General features: G+C 47.6%; 2 protein-coding genes across 2 annotated transcripts in view; both read right to left on the bottom strand.

Moving 5' to 3' along the window:
• Window positions 1–20,236, bottom strand: part of Bcar3 (BCAR3 adaptor protein, NSP family member) — a 114,694-nt gene that overhangs the window by 63,274 nt on the left and 31,184 nt on the right. The window lies entirely within an intron of this gene.
• Window positions 8,227–11,634, bottom strand: LOC131913522 (AP-1 complex subunit beta-1-like). Its single transcript, XM_059266181.1, is given in 5 exon segments — window positions 8,227–9,611; window positions 9,614–9,793; window positions 9,796–10,536; window positions 10,539–10,811; window positions 10,814–11,634. Coding segments are annotated over 5 exon segments (2,844 nt in total). The 5' UTR covers window positions 11,469–11,634; the 3' UTR covers window positions 8,227–8,616.

Here is a 20,236-nt window from a genome sequence, read left to right as displayed (position 1 = left end):
AATAAAATAAATATTTTTTAAAAAATCCCCCGCTGTTGGCTGGGGAGCTGCCTCAGAGGTTGATCCCAGAACTCATGTAAAAGTGTGGTATACCTGGCAGCCTGTCTGTAATCCCTGGAGCAAGCTGACCAGTCAGGCTAGCCAAAATGGTCCACCAAGAGACCCTGCCTCAACATATAAGGTGAAGAGAAATCCAGGAAGACATTCATCATTAACCTTGAGCCTCCACAAGTGCACACAAATGCACACACACACACACACACACACACACACACACACAACCAGCAGAGACGAGTACCCCACACATGTGGGCATGCATACACACATACATGTATATCACACACACGCACACGCGCGCGCGCACACACACACACACACACACACACACGTAAATAATTTCTCCATTTTAATCTCCAACACAATGAATATAGTTATAACTCATATAACTAAAGAATCTTTTAAAGGATTCTCAACAATTTTTAACAATGTGAAAAGTCTTGAGACAAGAGTTTAGGGATTTTTTTCCTAATATATTTACGCTGTTGTTGTTTTAGATAATTCAGATCAACCCACAAGTTTTCAGTATATTTATGGAGTGAGTTATGGTATAAGAAGGGAGTGTTTTAATTTTATACCTAAGTATTATAAAACACTACTAGAGGAAAACATGTAAACTGAGAGAAATGTGAAAAACAAAAAGCAAAACAAAACAGAAAAATCCCTTTCATTGCCAGGAGGATTTATTTTGATCCATTTGTTACTTAAACTTAGCCATTTCTGCCCCTGGTTCGTTATCTTTCTTTTTTTTAAGACCTATTTTTATTTATACATATGTGTGTCTGGGTGGGTGTCCAAGGAGGTCAGAAGAGGGCACCAGAGTCCCTGGAACTGGAGTTACAGGCAGCTGTGAGCTGTCTGATGTGAGTTCTGGGAACAGAACCCAGGAACTCTGGGAGAGCAACAAGTACTCTTAACCACTGGGCCATGTCTCCAGCCCTTGGGTTTTTATCTGATCAGAAATTCTTGGGGAAATGTACCCCAATTCTCCTCAGTTGTTGACTCCTCCAGTATTTCTCCTGACCCCTCTCTCCCACTTCATAACCAATCCACCAGGAAATCTAGCTCTGCCTTCATATTACCCATCCAATTCCTTCTTCCCCACCTCCCCTGATATCTAGTGGGTCCAAACTCCCATCCCCGGTCACCTGAACCCTTTCATGGCCTCCCAACTGCCCTCCTCCTCTGTGCCTTTTCCCTTTCTGTCCACTAACAATGAGGACTCCAAAGTGGACCCCAGACAGCTTCCAGTCTCATTCTGTACAAATTCTAGTCCTTCCTGACGTGCAGGCCCTGTCCAACCTGCCCACTCAATGTCACCCTCGCCTCTCAGCAGTGACTCCAAAAGCCGCTGACCCCACTGCTCTCAGCAGCTCTGATGGCCTCCCCACTGTTCCTTTACAGAAAGGGCATGCTCTGACTTCGCGAGTTCTCGGTGAGGCCCCAGCTCCTTTGCCCAAAATCTCCCAGCCCCGTCCCTGCTGAGCCTTCTCTCCATTAACAGAGAACACAGTCTAACTGACTTGGTTGTCTTTCTTATTATCATCCCCCCGCCCCCCAGAACAGAAGACCCAGGACTTTATTCAGTGTTGTATCCTTAGCCCTGAGAACTGTAGTTCACAGTAGCAGCAGCACAATGGATAATACATTCTGTGAAGTGACTTTGTTCTCACTGCAGAAATTGTTTTAAACAAGAGATGATTGGAAAAGCCCAAATGTCACTAGGGCATTTTCTTATAAAGAAATTCAGGTTGGGTACGTGTTATCTGAAATACTTGAATGCTTCAGATTTCAGATTATATATATATATGTATGTATGTATGTATACATATATATGCACACACACATGGAACACAGACACATATACATACACGGAAATATATATGAAGAGGAAAAAAGAGAGGGAGAGAGAGAGAACTTGGGAGTGCAATCAAAGTCTAAACATGAAATTAATTTATGTTCCAAATATATTTAATATGTATGGACTGAAGTTAATTTATACAGTATTTTAGTAATTTTGTTTATGAAACAAAGTTGCATGGTATGGAAGCTCCTAGTTGGGGCTTCAAGCTGATACTCAAAAAAAGTTATAGGTTATGGAGCATATTGGATTTCAGATAGATTCAGGACACTTATCTGTACCAAAAGATGGGCTCTTGTATTTAACACTGAATGCAACCATGTGTTTAACACAGAATGAAATATAACCAACAAAGCAGGTCACAAAGAATTATCTGATGATATATTATTTTGGCGACAAATAAATAAAAATCCATCTGAAAACCCAGTCTTGGTCTCTCAACAATGTGACGATCTTTTCAGAATTCCCAAGAACACTGTTCCCTCAGCTTTCCTCATTCAAGGACTATGAGAGTAACCACAGCTTTCCTAAATACCTGCTACCCTCTCCTGCTTCAGTCAGCCTGAGCACACACACTGTCCACAAGGGTGGAGTCTTCCCTAACAGTCTTCAAAGTCCTGTTTTCTGCCTCGCTAAGACAAGGATCCTTCCTGACAAAGTGTCGGTTTTATTCACAATGCAAATGCAAGTCCTTCCAAGGAAACTTTTTTTTTTTTTTAAAGATTTTATTTATTTATCATGTATACAGTGAGTGTTCAGCCTGCAGGCCAGAAGAGGGCATCAGATCTCATTACAGATGGTTGTGAGCCACCATGTGGTTGCTGGGAACTGAACTCAGGACCTCTGGAAGAGCAGCCAGTGCTCTTAACCTCTGAGCCATCTCTCCAGCCCCCCAAGGAAACTTTAATGTGAGTAAAAACTTAGGCCAAACCCAAGAGTCTCCCCCTAAACAATGCCAGACAATACTCTAATAACAAAGGGCCTTTAGAACATCACATTGCCTTACACGAAGCCAACACAAACACCATGCTTCTTTATGTATTCTAAGCACAGCCCTCCCTTTTGAAGTTGAGCTATAACGTGCTATGATGTTACATTCATATTAAAAGTGTTCAGAAACAGAGCTATAGCCAAATGCTGCACTGTTGTAACATATAGTGACCACTAGAGGGCAGAGTTTAACAGCAAACAACTCCAGGGCTGAAATCCTGGCCTCTAACATATCTAAGTGACACGATATTGCGAGAACAAGATCTCCTAAGCAGACAGATACAGAAGATGCCAGAACTCCATCTCTAAAAAACTTAGGACACCTCTTTCTAAATATGTGAGTAATTAGGGAAATAGGAAGTGGCTCCAGTTTTCATCTTGTATAGCAGGTTTATAAGGCAGACCAAGGTTACATTTAGGAACCTCTCAAAGGTCTTGAAACAGACACACCGACGAAATTCTGAAAATTTCTTACAGATGCAAGCTGTACTTGCACTGAGAAACATACAGATCTTCAGAATGTTGGGATTAGGGGTACACATCTATAATCCCAGCATGTGAGAAACTGAGGCAGAAGGATGAGAGATTCAGGTAGCCTCGGGCTACCTGGGAAGACCCTGTTTCAGTCTTCATGTAGACGCCCCCTGTCTTCAGCTGCATGTCACTCAGGCGCCAGCTGTTTATTAAGATGACAAGCAGAGTCCCTGGCCTCAGAGCTGAGTTGTCTAAAGTGCACAACATTGAAGAATGAGTCCCAGAGGGTGATCCCAAAGTGACCTCATGGTTGCTTTCAGGAGTTGGGGGAGGTCTAAGGCATGAAGTCAGGGGTGAGCCCTGTGCACAGGGAGCAGGAACAGCGGCTGCTACCATGTGTTTACAGGGTACCAATCACACCCCAGGTTCTGTACTAAGACCTTTCCATGTATGAACTCATTTAAATCTCGGATTCCTCCACTGACTGTCAAGGAAACCTGGCTCCTGAGGATTTCCAGTAAGTGTCCAAGAAACGGTGCTGATGATACACCAGTGTGGCATGTGTATCTGTTTGCCAACATCGCCCTGACCAGTAAACACAAACTGTGGCTTTAGAATAAAGCTGGGTGTGGTGGTAGATGCTTGTAATTCCAGCTCTCAGGAGCTGAAGGGCAAAGAACTCTGCAAGTCTGAGGCTAGCCTCAGCTACGTACTAAATTTAAAGCCAGCCTTGAGTACACAGCAATATCCTGCTTAAAAAAAAAAAAAAAAAAAAAAAATTCTTTTGGTTACAGCGGTCAGTAAATTCTAAGTAAAATGGAGGAGGAAACCATCTTCTCGATCATGGTCCACCCCTACCAGGGAAGCACTCCATTGTATGTGTGTGTGTTTTAAAGATTTATTTATTTATTATGTATACAGTGTTCTCCCTGCAGGTATGCCCGCATGTCAGGAGAAGGCATCAAATCTCATTTACAGATGGTTGTGAGCCACCATGTGGTTGCTGGGAATTGAACTCAGGACCTCTGGAAGAGCAGCCAGTGCTCTTACCCGCTGAGCCATCTCTCCAGCCCTCCACTGAGTTTTTGAGACAGGGATTCTCACTGAACCTGGAGCTCACTGATTTGGTTAGGTTGGCTGGCCAGGGAGCTCCAGCAATCCTCCTGTCTCCGCTTCCCCAAGGCTAAGATTACAGACATGCTGCTGTACCCAGCTTTTGAAGCGGCGGCTAAGGACCCAACTCGGATCCTCACACCGGGGTAGCAAGTGCTTTTCTGACTGAGCCATCTCTCCAGCCTGTACAATGTCATCTTAATTTGGTCACTTGATCTGAAAAGAGAGACTATCTTTTTTTTTTTTTTTTTTTTGCTTATATCTGCAAAACTTTATTTGTAAATAAGGTCATATGCCCAGATACTAGAAGTTACATTTTCAATATATATTATCAGTGGACACAGTTTAGCTGACAATGAAATCATACTATCGGCTTCAAGCCACTCAGCTGTCCTGCCTCAGAACCTTCTAGGCCAAGGGAAAGGTGTGTAGTCCCAGGGGCAGTGGCAAGGTCGGATGGCGGAGTTTAGATGGGGCTTGGTAGGACATGAGGTTAGAAGCGAACAGGCTCCCTAGGATTTTAGGTCCAACCATGGAGCTGATTCTAAAAGAAGCCACATTTCTGATTCACGTTTGCTCATCGGTTTTCTAGTGACTTCTCTTTCACAAGGTCTACATCAGCAGTTCTCAACCTGTGAGTCACAACCCCATGTGTTGAGCGACCCTGTCACAGGGGTCACCTAAGACCATAGGAAAATACATATATTTACATTATGATTCATAACAGTAGCAAAATTACAGTTATGAAGTAGCACGAAATAATTTTATGGTGGGGGGGTCATCACAACATGAGGAACTGTACTAAAGGGTCGCAGCGTTAGGAAGGTTGAGAACCACTGCTCTAGGTAGTCTTAGAAAAGCCTCCCTACGCCTAGGATGGCTGCGTCTTAGTCAAGGCTGAAGCTTGTAACATGAAATATAAATTTCCAGGGAATCCACGTTTGCTTTATTCTACTCACTGGTCAAACCGGACTCTGGGGCTGATCTATGGAATCACCCTGACAAGTCCCAGTCCGAGCCGCCAGGCTTCAAACACCAGGATATGTCCCCACACATCTCTTTATCATGATGGAGCTGACCAGATCAACAAAGTGATGCCGTTGGAAGCCAGTATGTTTACCCCATGAGACACATCCAAAAGCTGCGTGGTGTTGCAATGGTATTGCATTTGTGATGGTGTGAGATCACAGGCCTTGCCCAAGGACTCACAGCTGGGTCCTAAGGCAAGATAAGGGTGATGTCAGCGATACAAAGTTACACAACGGTAATGTCAGCATGAGCTGACAGAACTTTCTGTTGGAGGCCTGCAAGACATCATCAGAGAGGAGAAAGAGGGAGAGAGAGGGAATAAGCCATCTAAGGGGGAGGGGGAAAGGGGGGTCAGCAAACCTTCCCATGAAGGGTTCTCCTAGGCTCTGCTGCCACACCATGACAGCACAAAAGCAGGTAATTCATAATACAGGCCTGGCTGTGCCCCATACAAGTTTATAAATATACACTGGCATGTGAATTTTGTATAATTTTTACACACTCGTGTGTGTGTGTGTGTGTGTGTGTGTGTGTGTGTGTGTGTGTAAACGAGTTTATTGATAAATATACAAGGTAAAGTTTCTCCCCATCCCCCCCCCCACGAACAAATCCCAACAAGAACAGAAGAATAAGCATTCTTAGGGCAATCTTTACCCTCACACCTGGCTCCATTGTCTCAAGCTTCTCAACACAGACACATGGACCAGGCTTGGCTGAGGACACACTCAGGGAATCTGACCCGAAAGAGCTCTGGTGCGTTCGCTCCCCTACCCTCTATGCTCCAATGTGCATTAGAGACACACTTAGGCCGAGGAGAGCGGACACAGGGGAACCTGACCCCCGTTCTCCCAATCTGGTCAAGTTTGAAAGGGGCCCGAAGGGAAGCTGTGGCAGAGGCAACAGACTGTCTCTTCTGGAGAGCCCCTTCATGTGAAGCAGCATCACCGCCCCCCCCCCCCCGACCCTCCACAACTGCCTGGGGTGAAATGAGAGGTGCCTTCCCCATGGGGTCAGACATCACGGATCGGCTCAGTTAGGCCAGCAGAGAACAGCAGCTGTTACCCATCACTGGAGAGGCTGAGAGGCCTCACTTTCAGGGGTAGACACATTCTGGCATCAATTATTCTCTCTGCTTGCCCTGACACACACTCTTCTTTTGGGAACTACAGTTTGCTTTGAGAGGAGAAAACTGTGTTTGTAGTGTGAACCCCTTACACGACTCATCTCCAACTGACTCCATGAATGAGTCTCAACAAGGGAATTTTGTCAACTTGCTTTTCCACCCAACGTATCACCAACCTACCTGCCTCCCACACAACCCTGCAGTATTTCCTATTCCCCACATGGTGAAGGAGGGATGTATTTCCCTTCCACCAGGCAGCGATCCTCTTAAAGATTCTCGAGGCTTATGGAACTTGAGAAGCTTTGCAACTGGGAGGAAACAGGATCATTCCAGACACACGGCTGAAGGAAGTTGTTCTCTGCTCTGATTTTCCACAACCTCTTCTCCTCTGGCTCCAGTGGGCAGGGCTGAGTCCAGCATGCGGTCTCTGGATACTGGGATGCTTCTGACTTGAGCAGGGAACTCTGAATGGAGCCTGAATGTCAGGTACCAGGCTGTACCACCTCAAACAGTGTCAACAGTACTGAGCAGGGGCGTGGGTATGAGGCATTCTTTGATGAATCACATCAACGTGTTAAGGGAGAGGACTTCACATCCCCAGCCCTTTGAGAGATGACAAGAACTACCTGGACTTCTGGGATGATCTTACTTTGCTTTGGAGCTTGAGTACCATGGATGAAGAGCAGATCGGAGAGCTGGGGGACGATGAGAACTGGCAACATCTCTACCCTCCCTGGCTGGCCTCTAGAATGTGGCTCTAAGAGAGCCCGGCAAATGTTAGCTCCCTTTCACTCTGTTACCTGCATGTACATTCAGGTAACTGAGAAGATGCCAGCTGCCACCTGACACCAACGAATGGGGGAGCACCAAACTCAGCATGGAGTATGCAAAGAGCCAAGGTGGGCACAGGAGAGGCAGGGCTTCGAGGACGAGAACAATGAGCTGGACAGGGAAGCTGGTGGAGGTTCAGGGAATCAGCCTCAGCTCTGCTACTCAGGAGCCAAGAGGCTTCGGCAATAACAAACTTTTGCCTGTTACCTTTCTTTGTAGAAAAACCAGGTTGGATAAGCCATTAAAGTCTATTTTAACTCTAAAACTCTGACTTTAGATCTGGATTGGCCCTGAGGAACAGAGGGAAGAAGGCTAGGGAGGGCACTGGGGTTCTTAACATCTCTCCTCAGCTTCCTCAGTCAGTGGGATTACTGGGGTAGTGCAGTGCAAAGGGACAGAGCTCTACCATCTCTCAGCTTTGTGTCTACGGGCCCAGTGTCCTGCACTCCAAAACGTCAATGAAGACCACCACTGTCAAGCACAGAGTCACCAAACGAGACAGCATGTGGGACATAAAGGAGCCTGAAGGCCTGGCCAAGGAAAGACTTTGGATAGAGGGGAAAAGTGAAAACGCAAATGACCAGGAGCAGGGTTGCCACGGACAAGAGAACCCCCCTCCCCAGAAGGGGCTAGGGGCCGTACCTGTATCTCCCCTAAGACTGTGTTTGACGATGTCACTTAACCCTTTCTACTCACTGTTCTACCTCAATTTCTCATCTGTACAAAAATATAAAACAATAAGGTGCAGTTTATGTTTCAGTGACACTTTTCCTTGCTTTAATTAACTTGTTGCCTTTTTCTGCTTGTGAAATGAGCTTCTGATTACAAAATATCAAACTACACTCAAAAGAGGGTGTAGAAAAAGCTAGCCATTGGCACAGCATGGAGAAGCTCACGAGGAAGGCCTGAGGGCAGCGGCAGGTGGCAGAGGTGGGGAATGATGGAAGCAGTGGTCACACGTGTCACAGGAAGCTAACCTATCCAACGGGGTGAGTGCTAATGTCAGCACAGGGTGACGGGTCACTACCGGGGTGGGTGGCGCAGTGTTCAGGCTCGACACAGCAGTACGACTTCCTTCAGTTAAGAGTTCTTGGCTTGCACCGATTACAGGGTGGCTGGAGGGTACAGGACCCATTTATTAGTTTTTCAAAATGCTGTCGTAGACCTGATAGATGTACTGAGAGACTTCAGGGGCTCTACACTTCAGCAACAGTGTATAATTGGGGTTTCCTGGCTGGATCCGTAGCTCAGCCAAAATCCAAATGCCATTAGTGAGCTTCAGGGACTGGTACAGCATGTCTTGCCCCTCCACATTCCTCTTGGCAATCGTGTAAACATTGTTGTTTTGCAGCTTGCTGGAAACTGTGTCAGCATTTAAATGGCATTCCTTAATCTGAAACGGAAGTTCATTTTCATTGGCAATATCCTTCCAAGTCGCAAGGAAGACCTGGCGCTCCATTTTGCCATCTTCTACAAAAAGCACATTGAGTGGGATGAGGCAATTGAAGTAGAAGACACCAACATTGTTTTTAACAGCCACCTGCAAGTTGTTCAGAGGTTCCACCCTCATGACTGGGCCCAAGGTGTTGAGAGGCAGAGAGACATCAATGCTCTGGTTTGGCATCAGTGGAGTATGGATGGCCAAGGGAGTGCTTGGGATGACACCAAAACTATTCTTGTTGAACTGGATGGCCAAGTCCGTCATGTGCTGCAGAGCTTTGTTGGTGAAGTTCATTTCCATAGAGATGTGCCCTTGGCGGTGAGTGACCGTGCCTGAGATCTCCAAGCCTTTAGCCTTTACTGCAGGTAGCCAGACCGCCTTAGGAGCCACACATCCGCCAGGCGCCATGCCCATCCCCGTGGAAAGCTCACACAGGTCGTTCAAACCGCTGCTGACTACAGCAGGAGTAGGTGAAGGAACGAAGGTTGCAGGCACCGATGATGGGATGAAGGATTGTCCTCCTGCCGGACTTCCTCCAGTGCCCCCGCCAAGGTCACTGCCAAGCAGGCTATCCAGTCCTCCTCCCAAAAGATCCACAGCTCCCATCTGCATGGAGGACACTTGCGGCACATTCACTGAGGGACCCAGGTCAAGATTTAAGAGGTCCCCCAGAAGGTCCCCTTGAGAGGGGTAACCTGAGGCTGCTCCGGGTTGGTTGCAGTGGTGGTGCCCACAGGCCTATCACCTGCATCAGTGCTCCCCTGATGGATTGGCAGGTGTTTGCGATGAATCCCATGACTCCCTTCCACAAAAGCATTTGGAGGTTTATGGTACATGGAGGCCAAAGAACCAATGTGGCAGATGAGCTCATCAGGAGGGTAGGCTCAATGAGGTCTGTCTCTTCAGAGATCAACAGCTTCTCAGACAACACTACTTCTTTGACTGTCACAGGGTCAGTTGAAAGAAGGCACCAATAAATATAACCCCGATCTCGAAGGTCAGGGTTATCAGAATCCTGTGTGGCCAAGCTCAAGACCTGTTGGACCAGCTCCTGTGTTTCTGATGGCTTCTTGAGAAACAGCTTCACTATGGCGGTAAGCAGTGTGAGCTGCACCTGGGTACTTTCATCATGAAAGCCCTCCAGGAAGCTCTCCAGTAATTCATCCGCATTATCGATTCTTTCGGCGTATTCTCCTACAATCCAAATCATAGCTGCTCGAGCATCGGGCTCGTCCAGGGAGTCCAAGTTCTCACAGAGAGTGGCAATGATACTTTCATACTTGTTGGGGTATTTGCAGAAGATGTCCCTGATGACAACAATTGCCTCTTGGACCACATAATTTACTTTGGTCTGGATTAGATCAAGCAATGTGCTTACACAGCGTACTGCTGATTGCTCCACTTTGATGGCACACCGGCCAATGGCCCTCACGGCTTTGCGAACAAAGTCCACGTCGACCTCAGTGGCATATTCCTTTAGCTCTGCCAGGACCTGAGCAATATTGGCTTGGGATGCAAGACGAATCATGATGTCCAATTTCTCTAGTTTAACATAGATAGGATCATTGTCCTTCACAAAGAAGACTTTGATTTCCTGCTTCAAGATTTCAGGCCTTTCTGGACAATTAGATTGATGTTCCTCAGGGTGACATACTCCACTTCTGGCTCCCCAGACAGCAGAGTGACCAGTGGAGGCGCTAACTTCTTCAGCAGCATATTGCAGTAGTCAGAGTCCTTGGGTAACAGTGCTAGGAACTTCATTAGAACTTTCACTGCTGAAAGCACCACTGCAGAGTTGGCATGGGATAGCCGAGGAGTTACTCGCTCACAGATGCTCTGAGCTTCTCGGTCATCTTTAGGGTTGTAATTAGACAGGCAGTCCAGGATGAAATCTGGACCCATTCTGTGCACTCATTCAGGGCTGTGAGCAGCTTATTGATATTCTGAGGGTTCAGATCAAGTAAATTGCTGTTTGGGTGAGACTCACTGATCTCAGACAATGCTGCTACAGCATTAGCCACCACCATTGGATTTGAATCTGCTATGAGATCCCACAGAGAATCCAGAAATCCCTGATCTTCCACCATCCAGGCATTGATATCATGGAGTTTTGCCACACACACTGCTGCCGTTTTCCGAACATAGGGGTCTTCATCCTTCAAGCACTTGCAGAGGGGTTCACAGAGATATTCTGTAATCTTGTCCACCCGGATGCACCCCATGGTTCTAACTGCCAAAGCTCGAATCAAAGGATTAGGATCTTCACAATCCTTCACAAAGCTGTTGACAGCCATGATGGACATGTCTGGCGGACTCTTGGCATAGTTCATCAGATAGAGGTACACAAGCTTCTTTAGTTCCAGGTTGTCAGTCTGCATACCGTTCACCACATCCGGGAAGAGAGAGCTGACATCCTTCCCCACGGTCACAGCAGCAATCACCTTCTTCACAGCCTCCTTCCTCTTTTCTTTCTTCTCATTGTTGAGTTCAGCTTTTAACTCAAAGATTTTTCCCTTCTTATTGGTTGTGAAGTACTCGGAGTCAGTCATGATTCTGGATCTTTAGAGTGTACTTCCCCCAGGTCAAGACCCTGGAGATCTGTTCAGTTTTCACCAGGTCGGGAGAGAAGCCTGGAAACCCCAAATACGGGCGACAGGAGAGGTTTCAATGGCCAAACCGAGGGGGGAATCCTTTCTCCCTTTGCTTTGCTGGACACGTCTCGGCTTTTCAATGATTATACACTCTTTTTAAATTAAGAAATAAAGACATTTCAATGGTAAAGTCCATGTTTTGCCAATGAAAACCAGGGGAAGGGCCAGATTTGGCCCTGCGTGGGAGCTTTCTCACCCCTAGCTTTAAACCTATCCCCAAATGCTTGTGGGGTGATTTCTCACGGTGGTAGCAAGGTTTCTGTGTGGGACTCGCTTCCTCCTCAAGAACTGCCTGCCTGGCCTCTGGCAAGATCCCAGGCCTGGCGTGAACTTGAGCTGCCCCAGCTTCCTCTCCCTCACCTGCTCCACTCAAGTCCTGCCAGGATCTGTTGGCTCACTTCATAAAATGGCTCCTAATTCCCCCTCTAAAAGGCCTCCTGGCAACACCTGGCCTTGCCCTGCCCCTGCCACTCTCTTAGGTAAGTACACTTCATGTCACTTCCCCTCACCTGGTCCCTCTTGACTAGCATTGTGACTATGCAGTAGAGGCTGAGAAAACGTCTGCTGAATGAGCCTCCATGGTGAAAACGAATCTCTAAGGGCTGTCTCCACCTGCTGATGGGGAGGGGGGGTGCAGGGAGGGGGTCTGTCCCTACTGAATCAGCCCATCTCACACTGGAGACTCACCCTCCTCCTGAGGTGGCAGTCCCCAGAGGCTAAAAGGGATTTTCACTTCCCTTCTGTTCAAAAGCCAGGCTTATTAAGTCTAATTTGCATTCAGTGAGTGTCACCCTTTTTAGTACAATTCTGTGAGCTTTGACAAGTGACCAGTTGGGTGATTATTTCTACAATCAAAGACTTTTTCCCCCCTGACATTTCCCCCAAAGTTCCCTTTTAAAGATGCCTTCTCTCATCCCTTGTCAACCATGAACCCGTTTTCTGTCACTACGGATGCAGTTCCAGCTGGCAGACTTTGAAAAACGGAAAAAAAGTTTGCTTTTTGAAAATTATGTACATGTATGTGTCTGTGCGTGTGTGCATGTGAGCGCAGGCGCCCAGGGAGGACCACATGTATCACATCCTCTGAAGGAAGCTGGAGTTACAGGTGGTTATGGACCACCCAACATGGGTGCTGGGACTAGAGAACCCCTCTAAGAAGCTATGCATGCCCTTAATTACTGAGCCATCTCTCCAGCCCTGCTGGTAGCCTTTGAGACTATCTTTCTGTGAAGCATACGGCACTTTTGGTACACTAATGGCTTTGTGTGTCCATTTCTTTCTCTAGCTGAAGAGTGAGCCATTGCATGGGTCACAACTGAAGCAGACATTCAGGTTGTTTTCAGTTTTTGTCAATGGTGAATAATGTCAAATAACGTCATATATAAGCATGTACACAGAGACTTTCCTATGGACATATGTTCTTGTTATAAGTTTTAACTTTTTTTTTTTAAAGTGGCTATATTTCTGTAAACCTGAAGGATATGATTCTGCTGGATGAGGGACTGTTTTCTAGCCTATTCATCTGTCTTCCTGCCCGGCTGCTACAATTTTCTAAACCGTAGTAACACTAAACTTCCTAAGAATAGCAACAGAGCATGCGTGGGGGGCAGAGTGGGCGACGTTGAACACGGGCCCAGAGTGAGCCCGGGCTGTTTCCCATTCGCCGCTGGCACCCATTTGATCTGGTCCCACGGGGACAACACGGGCTGTGCGGATGTGCACACTCAGGCAAAAACCTGCAGCGCCAGCCCGTTGGGCCATTATCTGGTTCGTATAACTTGTTAAAATCTCACGGAATGTACAGCGCGCCATTGTTTCTGTAAGTCCCTTTCATGACTTTGTGAGCTGGCTAATTCAGAGCAGACCCGCCTGTTTTCCTGCTAGAAGAAAAGACTTCCCTCAAAGACAGCTATTTAGCCGTGACCATGGCTGCAGCCATACTGAGCACAAAAGGGGAGCGGAGGCCCTCCTGCCCCCTCTTCTAGGGAGGCCTCCCACAGCCACACTGCTTATTCTTGGTGCTGGAATTCGCATAATTATTTCTCTTTTCATCTGCCGGGTGACCTAAGGTATCCCAAGCCAACTGTGGGAAATGGCCTCACAGAGATCTGAGCCCCTGGCAGACTAATGTCTACAGACTTAGAAGACCCTCTGGGAACGAGCATTAAGCCCACAAAGGATGGCTTTCTCAGCCTCTTAGGACTCCTCTAGGCTTCCAGAGGAAGTGGAGGGCTCTGGTCCCCGTTCAGCACACCAGCTCCAGGGTTGTGACCTTTCTTCTAACCTGCAAAGCAGGCTTAGACACTGCAAGTTTTTATTAATGCTCACAAGTGGGCCACAAGAAGCCACCAGGGCTGATGACTAGGAACCCAGCCAGGAACAAAGGCCGAAACCCCTCCTGACACTTGCTTTATGTGATCTCTGGAGAGCAGGCCTTTGTCTCTGGCCACACTGTGCTGTCCACATCCCACCCACCAGAGGACACTTGCCTCTCCACTCCTAACTTGAAAATGCAGGCAGCCCACGCTTCCTGCTCCACCAGGCTTTCTAACTTATCTTTCTTAAAAGCAATTTATTTCAAAATGGAAAACCTATAATAAACCTTTTTCCCCCTAGGAAAAAAATCACCTAGCCACGATGCCCTTGCCAATCACATCCCTCCTCAACTTTAAAACATGCCCAGGAAATAGATTTCACTAAAGTAACACCTGTGGGAAGAAGCTAGAGAGACTCCGTGGCATAAGGAAGATGAGCCTACATCTACAGCTCGGGGAACATCTTGGAAGAGAGGACTGAAGGTTGTTAAAAGCCGGGGGACCAGGAAGGCTGCTGTGAGATTGTCTCCTGGAAATGACAAGAACACTCGTCCAGGATAATTCCTCAACATAGATGCCTAACCGCGACCCAAGCAGTGCTGACATCAACAGACGTGCGAATGAGCAAGCGGGAGAACGGGAGAATCAGCCTCTCCCAGGGATGAGCCCCCTGATTGGTTAGCCAATACCAAGTGGTCAGCCCTGAAACCATATACACACAAGCCATGCTAAACAAACCCAGCAGGCTGTATTTATAGATTTATGCCTGTGCGTCTGTCTAGCAATAACAATGGAAAAGAAGCCATCCGTTTAAGAGGGAGTTGGGGGAGGGGTGGGAAGGTCAGAAAGAGACGAGGAAAGGAAGTGATGTAATTCTATATCAATTAAAATTTTAATTATAAAAAAGAAGATGAACTAAAGAGACAGGAAATAATAGACGCCTATGGAATTTAGTGAAAGGAGATGGACAACTGTTGAAGCTTAACCAAGTAGGGCCAGAAACACAGTGCAAAGACTGACAAAAAGTGAAAGTAAAAGTAAGTTTATAAAGGGGTTACAGAAGTGAAACACGGGGCCCTCGACGTGGCTTAGCCAGCGAAGGTGATGGCTGCCAAGCCCCACAGCCTGAGTTCCATCCCCCCGTAAGGGTGGAAGGAGAAAACTGACTCCAGCAACTTACCCTGCTTTTCACACATGCGTGCGCGCGCACACACAAAGCAAATAGATAGACTAGAACTCTAGGGCTGGCAGGAACGGCTTTTTACAAAGTGCGGCATAACGAGTCATAAAGCAAGTATAGGGGTAGATCTCCACTCTTCAGAAGGAACAGAACCAGTAAGCGATCATTGTCGTCACGGCCTCGGTCCTAGTGTCTGAGATACAACTTGAAATGCTTCTTGGGGTCCAAACAGCATGGCAACTTTATAATCAAGAGTGCCAGCGCAGTTGGCAGGTGGTGTCTATAACACAGGCTCTCAGGAGGCTGAGGCAAGGGGATTACAGACTCCAAGCTAGCCAGCCCAGGCTACACAGTGAGTTTGTGGCTAGCCTCAGCTACTTAATCTGCCTCAATCAACAATGAAAACAAACCACAGTGACAATGTAAGAACTCCTGCCACTTACGGGGGGGGGGGGGGGGGGGAGGGGGTGTACGGGACAAATGTCTTTCTCTTCGTCTCTGGTCTGTCGTAGACATAAAGATCCCTAAAATGTTAAAATTAGAAGAACAAAAACCCTTCCCAATCTTCCCAGTGATGAGGAAGACAGAACCCACAGAGAAAGTGCTAAGTTCCAGGGCAGACTGGGTTTGTTGTTTGCTGTTGTTGTTTTTAATTTTTATTGACTCTTTGTGGATTGCACATCATGCATTCCAATCCCACTTATCTCCCTGTCCCGTCTCGTCCAACCTCTGCCCTTGCAACCTCCCGCCCAAACCAAAACCAAATTTAAAAGAAAAACCAAAAACCAAACCAAACAAAAACAAAAAACAAAACAACAAAACAGAAGTAGGAGAATCCTGCCATGGAAGCTGTGGTGTGGACCCATGAGTCACACAGTTTACCTTTAGTCCATTCATCTTTACTTGCAAGTGTTCACTGCCTGGAGTCATTGGTCTGGCTCGAGGCCTCTGGCTTCTGCTTCCCCACCAATAATGGGCTCTCACTGGGCTCTTCTCCAATAGCCTGTTGTTGTCCTGTGTCGTGGAGATGCTGCCGCTTTGGATCTACAGGTTCGTCCCCTTCACAGGCTCCAACAGTTCATAGATTCAGTGGATACCGGGGCGGACCATCAAGGTCACACTGTTAACTAGAACTCGGGTGTGGACCACACTCCCCACGGGACACGTGACTCAGCTTCTGTGGGAAGGGCAACACACTGAACTACTACCAATGGTTTTAGCCTCAAATTTCCTAAGCAATCACCTGACATGTCTAAGAAACTGGACACAGAGTAAATATGTCTTGATAGGTCTGTGCATATGACAAGACCAGGCAGGAAGGAGGTGGGCACAAAAATCTACCACAGCTATGCTCAGGGCAACCACCTCTAACTTCTGACCTCCAACCACGCTGCTTACTTCTACCAAAAAAAAAAAAAAAAAAAAGTTGGTTTTATCTAGCATCAGGTATGCCAGATATGCAGAGGAAAATTCCAGAACAGTTCAGTTCTAAGCCAAGTCAGTAACTACATAGTAGGCAGCAGCAGGGAAGGTGGCCAGGTAGCCACTGAGCCGTCTGCATTCCGGTCTCATTGAGATGCAGTGAGAAGCAGTTATATTTGACTACAGAGAAGGCTCTGGGATTACATAAAACAGCTCAAGTCCGACCTTCAAGATGACAGCCTTCTGAGGGTGTAGGAGGGAAAAAAACTGTGAGGGGAGAGTACAAAAAGAAGAAAACAGACCCAATACTCTCCAAAGGCAGATGAAAGAAAAAATCAGTAAGGAAGGCGATGCCAATGCCACCCTCCTCTCCGCCATAGGTATGTGTGTGTGTGTGTGTGTGGGGCTACTTCAGATCTGCTGTTAATTCTCCTGTCCCATCCATACATCAAATGCAACCTTTAGGGTCTAGGTAGGAGGTTCAGCAGGAGGCCAGCCCCGTGGACAATGTGAAAGAACACATCAACCACCCCGGGGCTTCTCAGCCTGGTGATTTCCTTCCATTCCATATGCAAAGAACTTAGGTAACTAAGCAATGGGCCCTTCAGTGCCACATTAATGTGCTGAGAATACAACCCCTCAGGTGTGAGGACAGAGAACTCAAACTGGGCAGAGCTGAGGTCCCGATCCTCTCTCCTCCAGCACTGTCTTGTCCCCGACACTGCAGTCCAAGCTATGGGGACAGCCTCAGCGCCTTGCTTCCCTCAGGCCTGGGAGGCAAAGGGCCGCTTCACAACTGGGAAGCGAGGGAGACTCTGTCTTGCCACAGTTGGGTGCTTCTGTTCAGACGGGGCTTGGCCACAGAGCAGACCACTCCTGTTCTAGGGCATCCTTAAATCCTTAAGCATCTGACCCCTCGACTCGAGTTCATTAGGTCAATGGTGACCCTACCAGAAGGGTCCTCGTGGCACAACAGACTTAATAGAGAATTTTTTTTTCTTGATGCCCCAAAGACTTGAATGCACCAGGAGGTTGTAGGGAAGAAACAGCTCAAAGTCTAGGGGCTAGACTGCACCTCCCTTTACCCATGCCTCTCATCTGCCTTGATCTCTCCTTAGCCACCACAGGCACCGGTGACCCTGACTCGGGTCTTTCTGACACCATCGGTCTGGCTGAGGGACAGTTCCATCAGAGGTGCTGTGATGGGCAAGAAGACTGACAGGGAGGGCCCTTGGGACCTGGTGCTCAGAAGCCTTTCCTGATGTTATTTTGGAGCTTCCTGAACCATTGAGGCCATGAAATATTCCACACTGGCCCAACCCTCTTCCAGCCTTTGCTTTAGACCAGTGGTTATCAATCTGTGGGTCGAGACCCCCTGGGGAGCCAATGACCCTTTCACAGGGGTTGCCTAAGACCATCAGAAAACACGGATATTTACATTACAGTTCATAACAGTAGCAAACTTACAGTTATGAAGTAGCAACAAAAATAACTTTATGGTGGGGGGGGGGGGTCATCACAACATGAGGAACTGCATTAAAGGGTCCCAGCATTAGGAAGGTTGAGAACCACTGCTGTAGAGCAAGGACAAAGCAAGGAAATAAAAGCTGGGGGCTGGAGAGATGGCTCACTGATCAAGAGCAATTGTTGCTCTTCTAGAGGACCCATGTTTGGTTCCCACCACCCACATGGTGGCTCAAAGCATCTGTGCCGCCTGTCCCAGGGGATCCGATGCTCTCTTGGGCCTCCTCAGGACACGGACACACACACACACACACACACACACACACACACACATACACACACACACACACACACACACACACACACACACACACACACGGGTGGAGGTGGGGGAGGAAAAAAAAACAACTTTGCTCTACAGTCAAGAAGGATGCAGCCACAGTTTAAAGCTCTGACTGGATTCAGATCAGGGAAGGGAGAAAATGCATACCACAGAAGAGCAGAACCACCCATCCCCTCTCCCACAAACAATCCCTTGAAAATAAGACTCTCCAAGACTCCAAAGGGCAGCTCTATGTATCAACCTTGCCGTTGGTAGGAGAAGGTGGGGAAAGCCGGGGTAAATGGAAGACAATGAAATTCACTGCACCACTTCGACATGGTCTAGACAGTTCAACTCACCATGGCTGACATTCATGAATGAGTCCCAATAACTCAGATAACGCAATAGTCCTTCCCGTAACCTCAGGGATATATTCCAAGACCCTCAGTGGATGACTGAAATCACAGATCACATCACAGTCTATGGATACCATATTACGTTTTATCCTATGTGCCCTGCAGGGCTGCCACGTGGAAATAGTCAATCCACCCTTTCATGTTTAACGCCCTAGCGCTGCCTTCACATCCCTCGCCTGTGCTTTGGAACCCGTAAGTAAAATGAGAGTTACTTGAACACAAGCCCTGCAATTCAGTGACAGCCAATCTACTACTGTGTGACAGACGGAACGGCAGCATATACAGTGTGGACACACCGAAAGGATGAGCAGGACCCAGCAAGATTTCAAGATGCTACTCGGAAACACGTACAATTGAAAACCTATGAACTGCTTACTTCTGGAACTTCTGATTTAGTTATTTTTGAATCATGGTTGCTTGTAGGCAGGTAAAACCACAAAGAAGTGAGGGCTGCTGTACTAAAACAGACCGTTCTAACACGGCCCATCTTTAGCAGATTCATCAAGGGATTCTTGGAAAAGAGGTTAGAGTTTTGTAAAAGGGAGAAACGAGTTACTGGAGCAAGGATCAGGGCTACACTCGGTGAATAGAGAGGGTCTGAGCCTCTGGTGGGAGACAGCCAGCCTCTGAACCGTGGAGCGGAGTGACTTTTAGAGTGACCTGCATCGTTGTAGCGCACTGTTCCCTTGCTATCGTTGAGTCAAAACACACCCTGTGTGGGTACTATCAACGCTCGGCGGTGCACAACCTGGGTGGAAACAGATGTGGTGCGTGCAGGAGGGGTGCAGACACAGTTTACAGACCTCTGACTAGATGCGGTGTGGAGACCTTGCTGGCTTTGGCTCACACACTCGCCACAGTCCCAAAGCTCACACACATTATTCAGGATTAAGAAAGGGGAAGAAGGCCCATGGTGGTGGCACCTGCCTCTAATCCCAGCAACTCAGGAGGCAGAAGAAGGTAGGTCTCTATGAGTTCGAGGCCAGCCTGGTCTACAGAGTGAGTTCAAGGACAGCCAGGGCTACACAGAGAAACCCTCCGAGAGAGAGAGAGAGAGAGAGAGAGAGAGAGAGAGAGAGAGAGAGAGAATGAAAGGGGAGGAAATTATCCCCTCCTCCATCACCACACACTCCATCACCTCTGCTCCACATGACCAGGCAATTTGACTGGAACTTTCTCCACCTCCCCATCTCCCCTCTGGTCGAAAAGGAGGGAATTCCAGAACTATACGAGCAGCAGGCCTATATGCTCTGAATACGGAATAAAGAAGATAGGCCATGGGTCCTCAGGAAGAGATCAGACAACCTAACTCCTGCCCTGATTCCAACAGCAAGAGCCTTTGTCACAAAGCCAAGTGTGACAGACCACGCCTCTCCTCTGTAGGAGGAGGGGAGAAGGAAAGACAGACAGTCTAGAAGGACTGGGCAGCCAGACAGCACTGACTGTGAGCCCCACTGAGGGGCAGGGTTACTGCTTGGCCCCAAGTTAGTTCCTGAGGAGAGAGGGCAGGGCTGTTGCAGCAGAAAAGACCAGAAACTCTAAAACCC

The sequence above is a fragment of the Peromyscus eremicus genome, chromosome 6 (genome assembly GCF_949786415.1).
Source record: "Peromyscus eremicus chromosome 6, PerEre_H2_v1, whole genome shotgun sequence".
NCBI classification, from domain to species: Eukaryota; Metazoa; Chordata; class Mammalia; order Rodentia; family Cricetidae; genus Peromyscus; species Peromyscus eremicus.
Note: the sequence above shows the minus strand (reverse complement) of the source record. Positions and strands in the feature narration are given on the sequence as shown.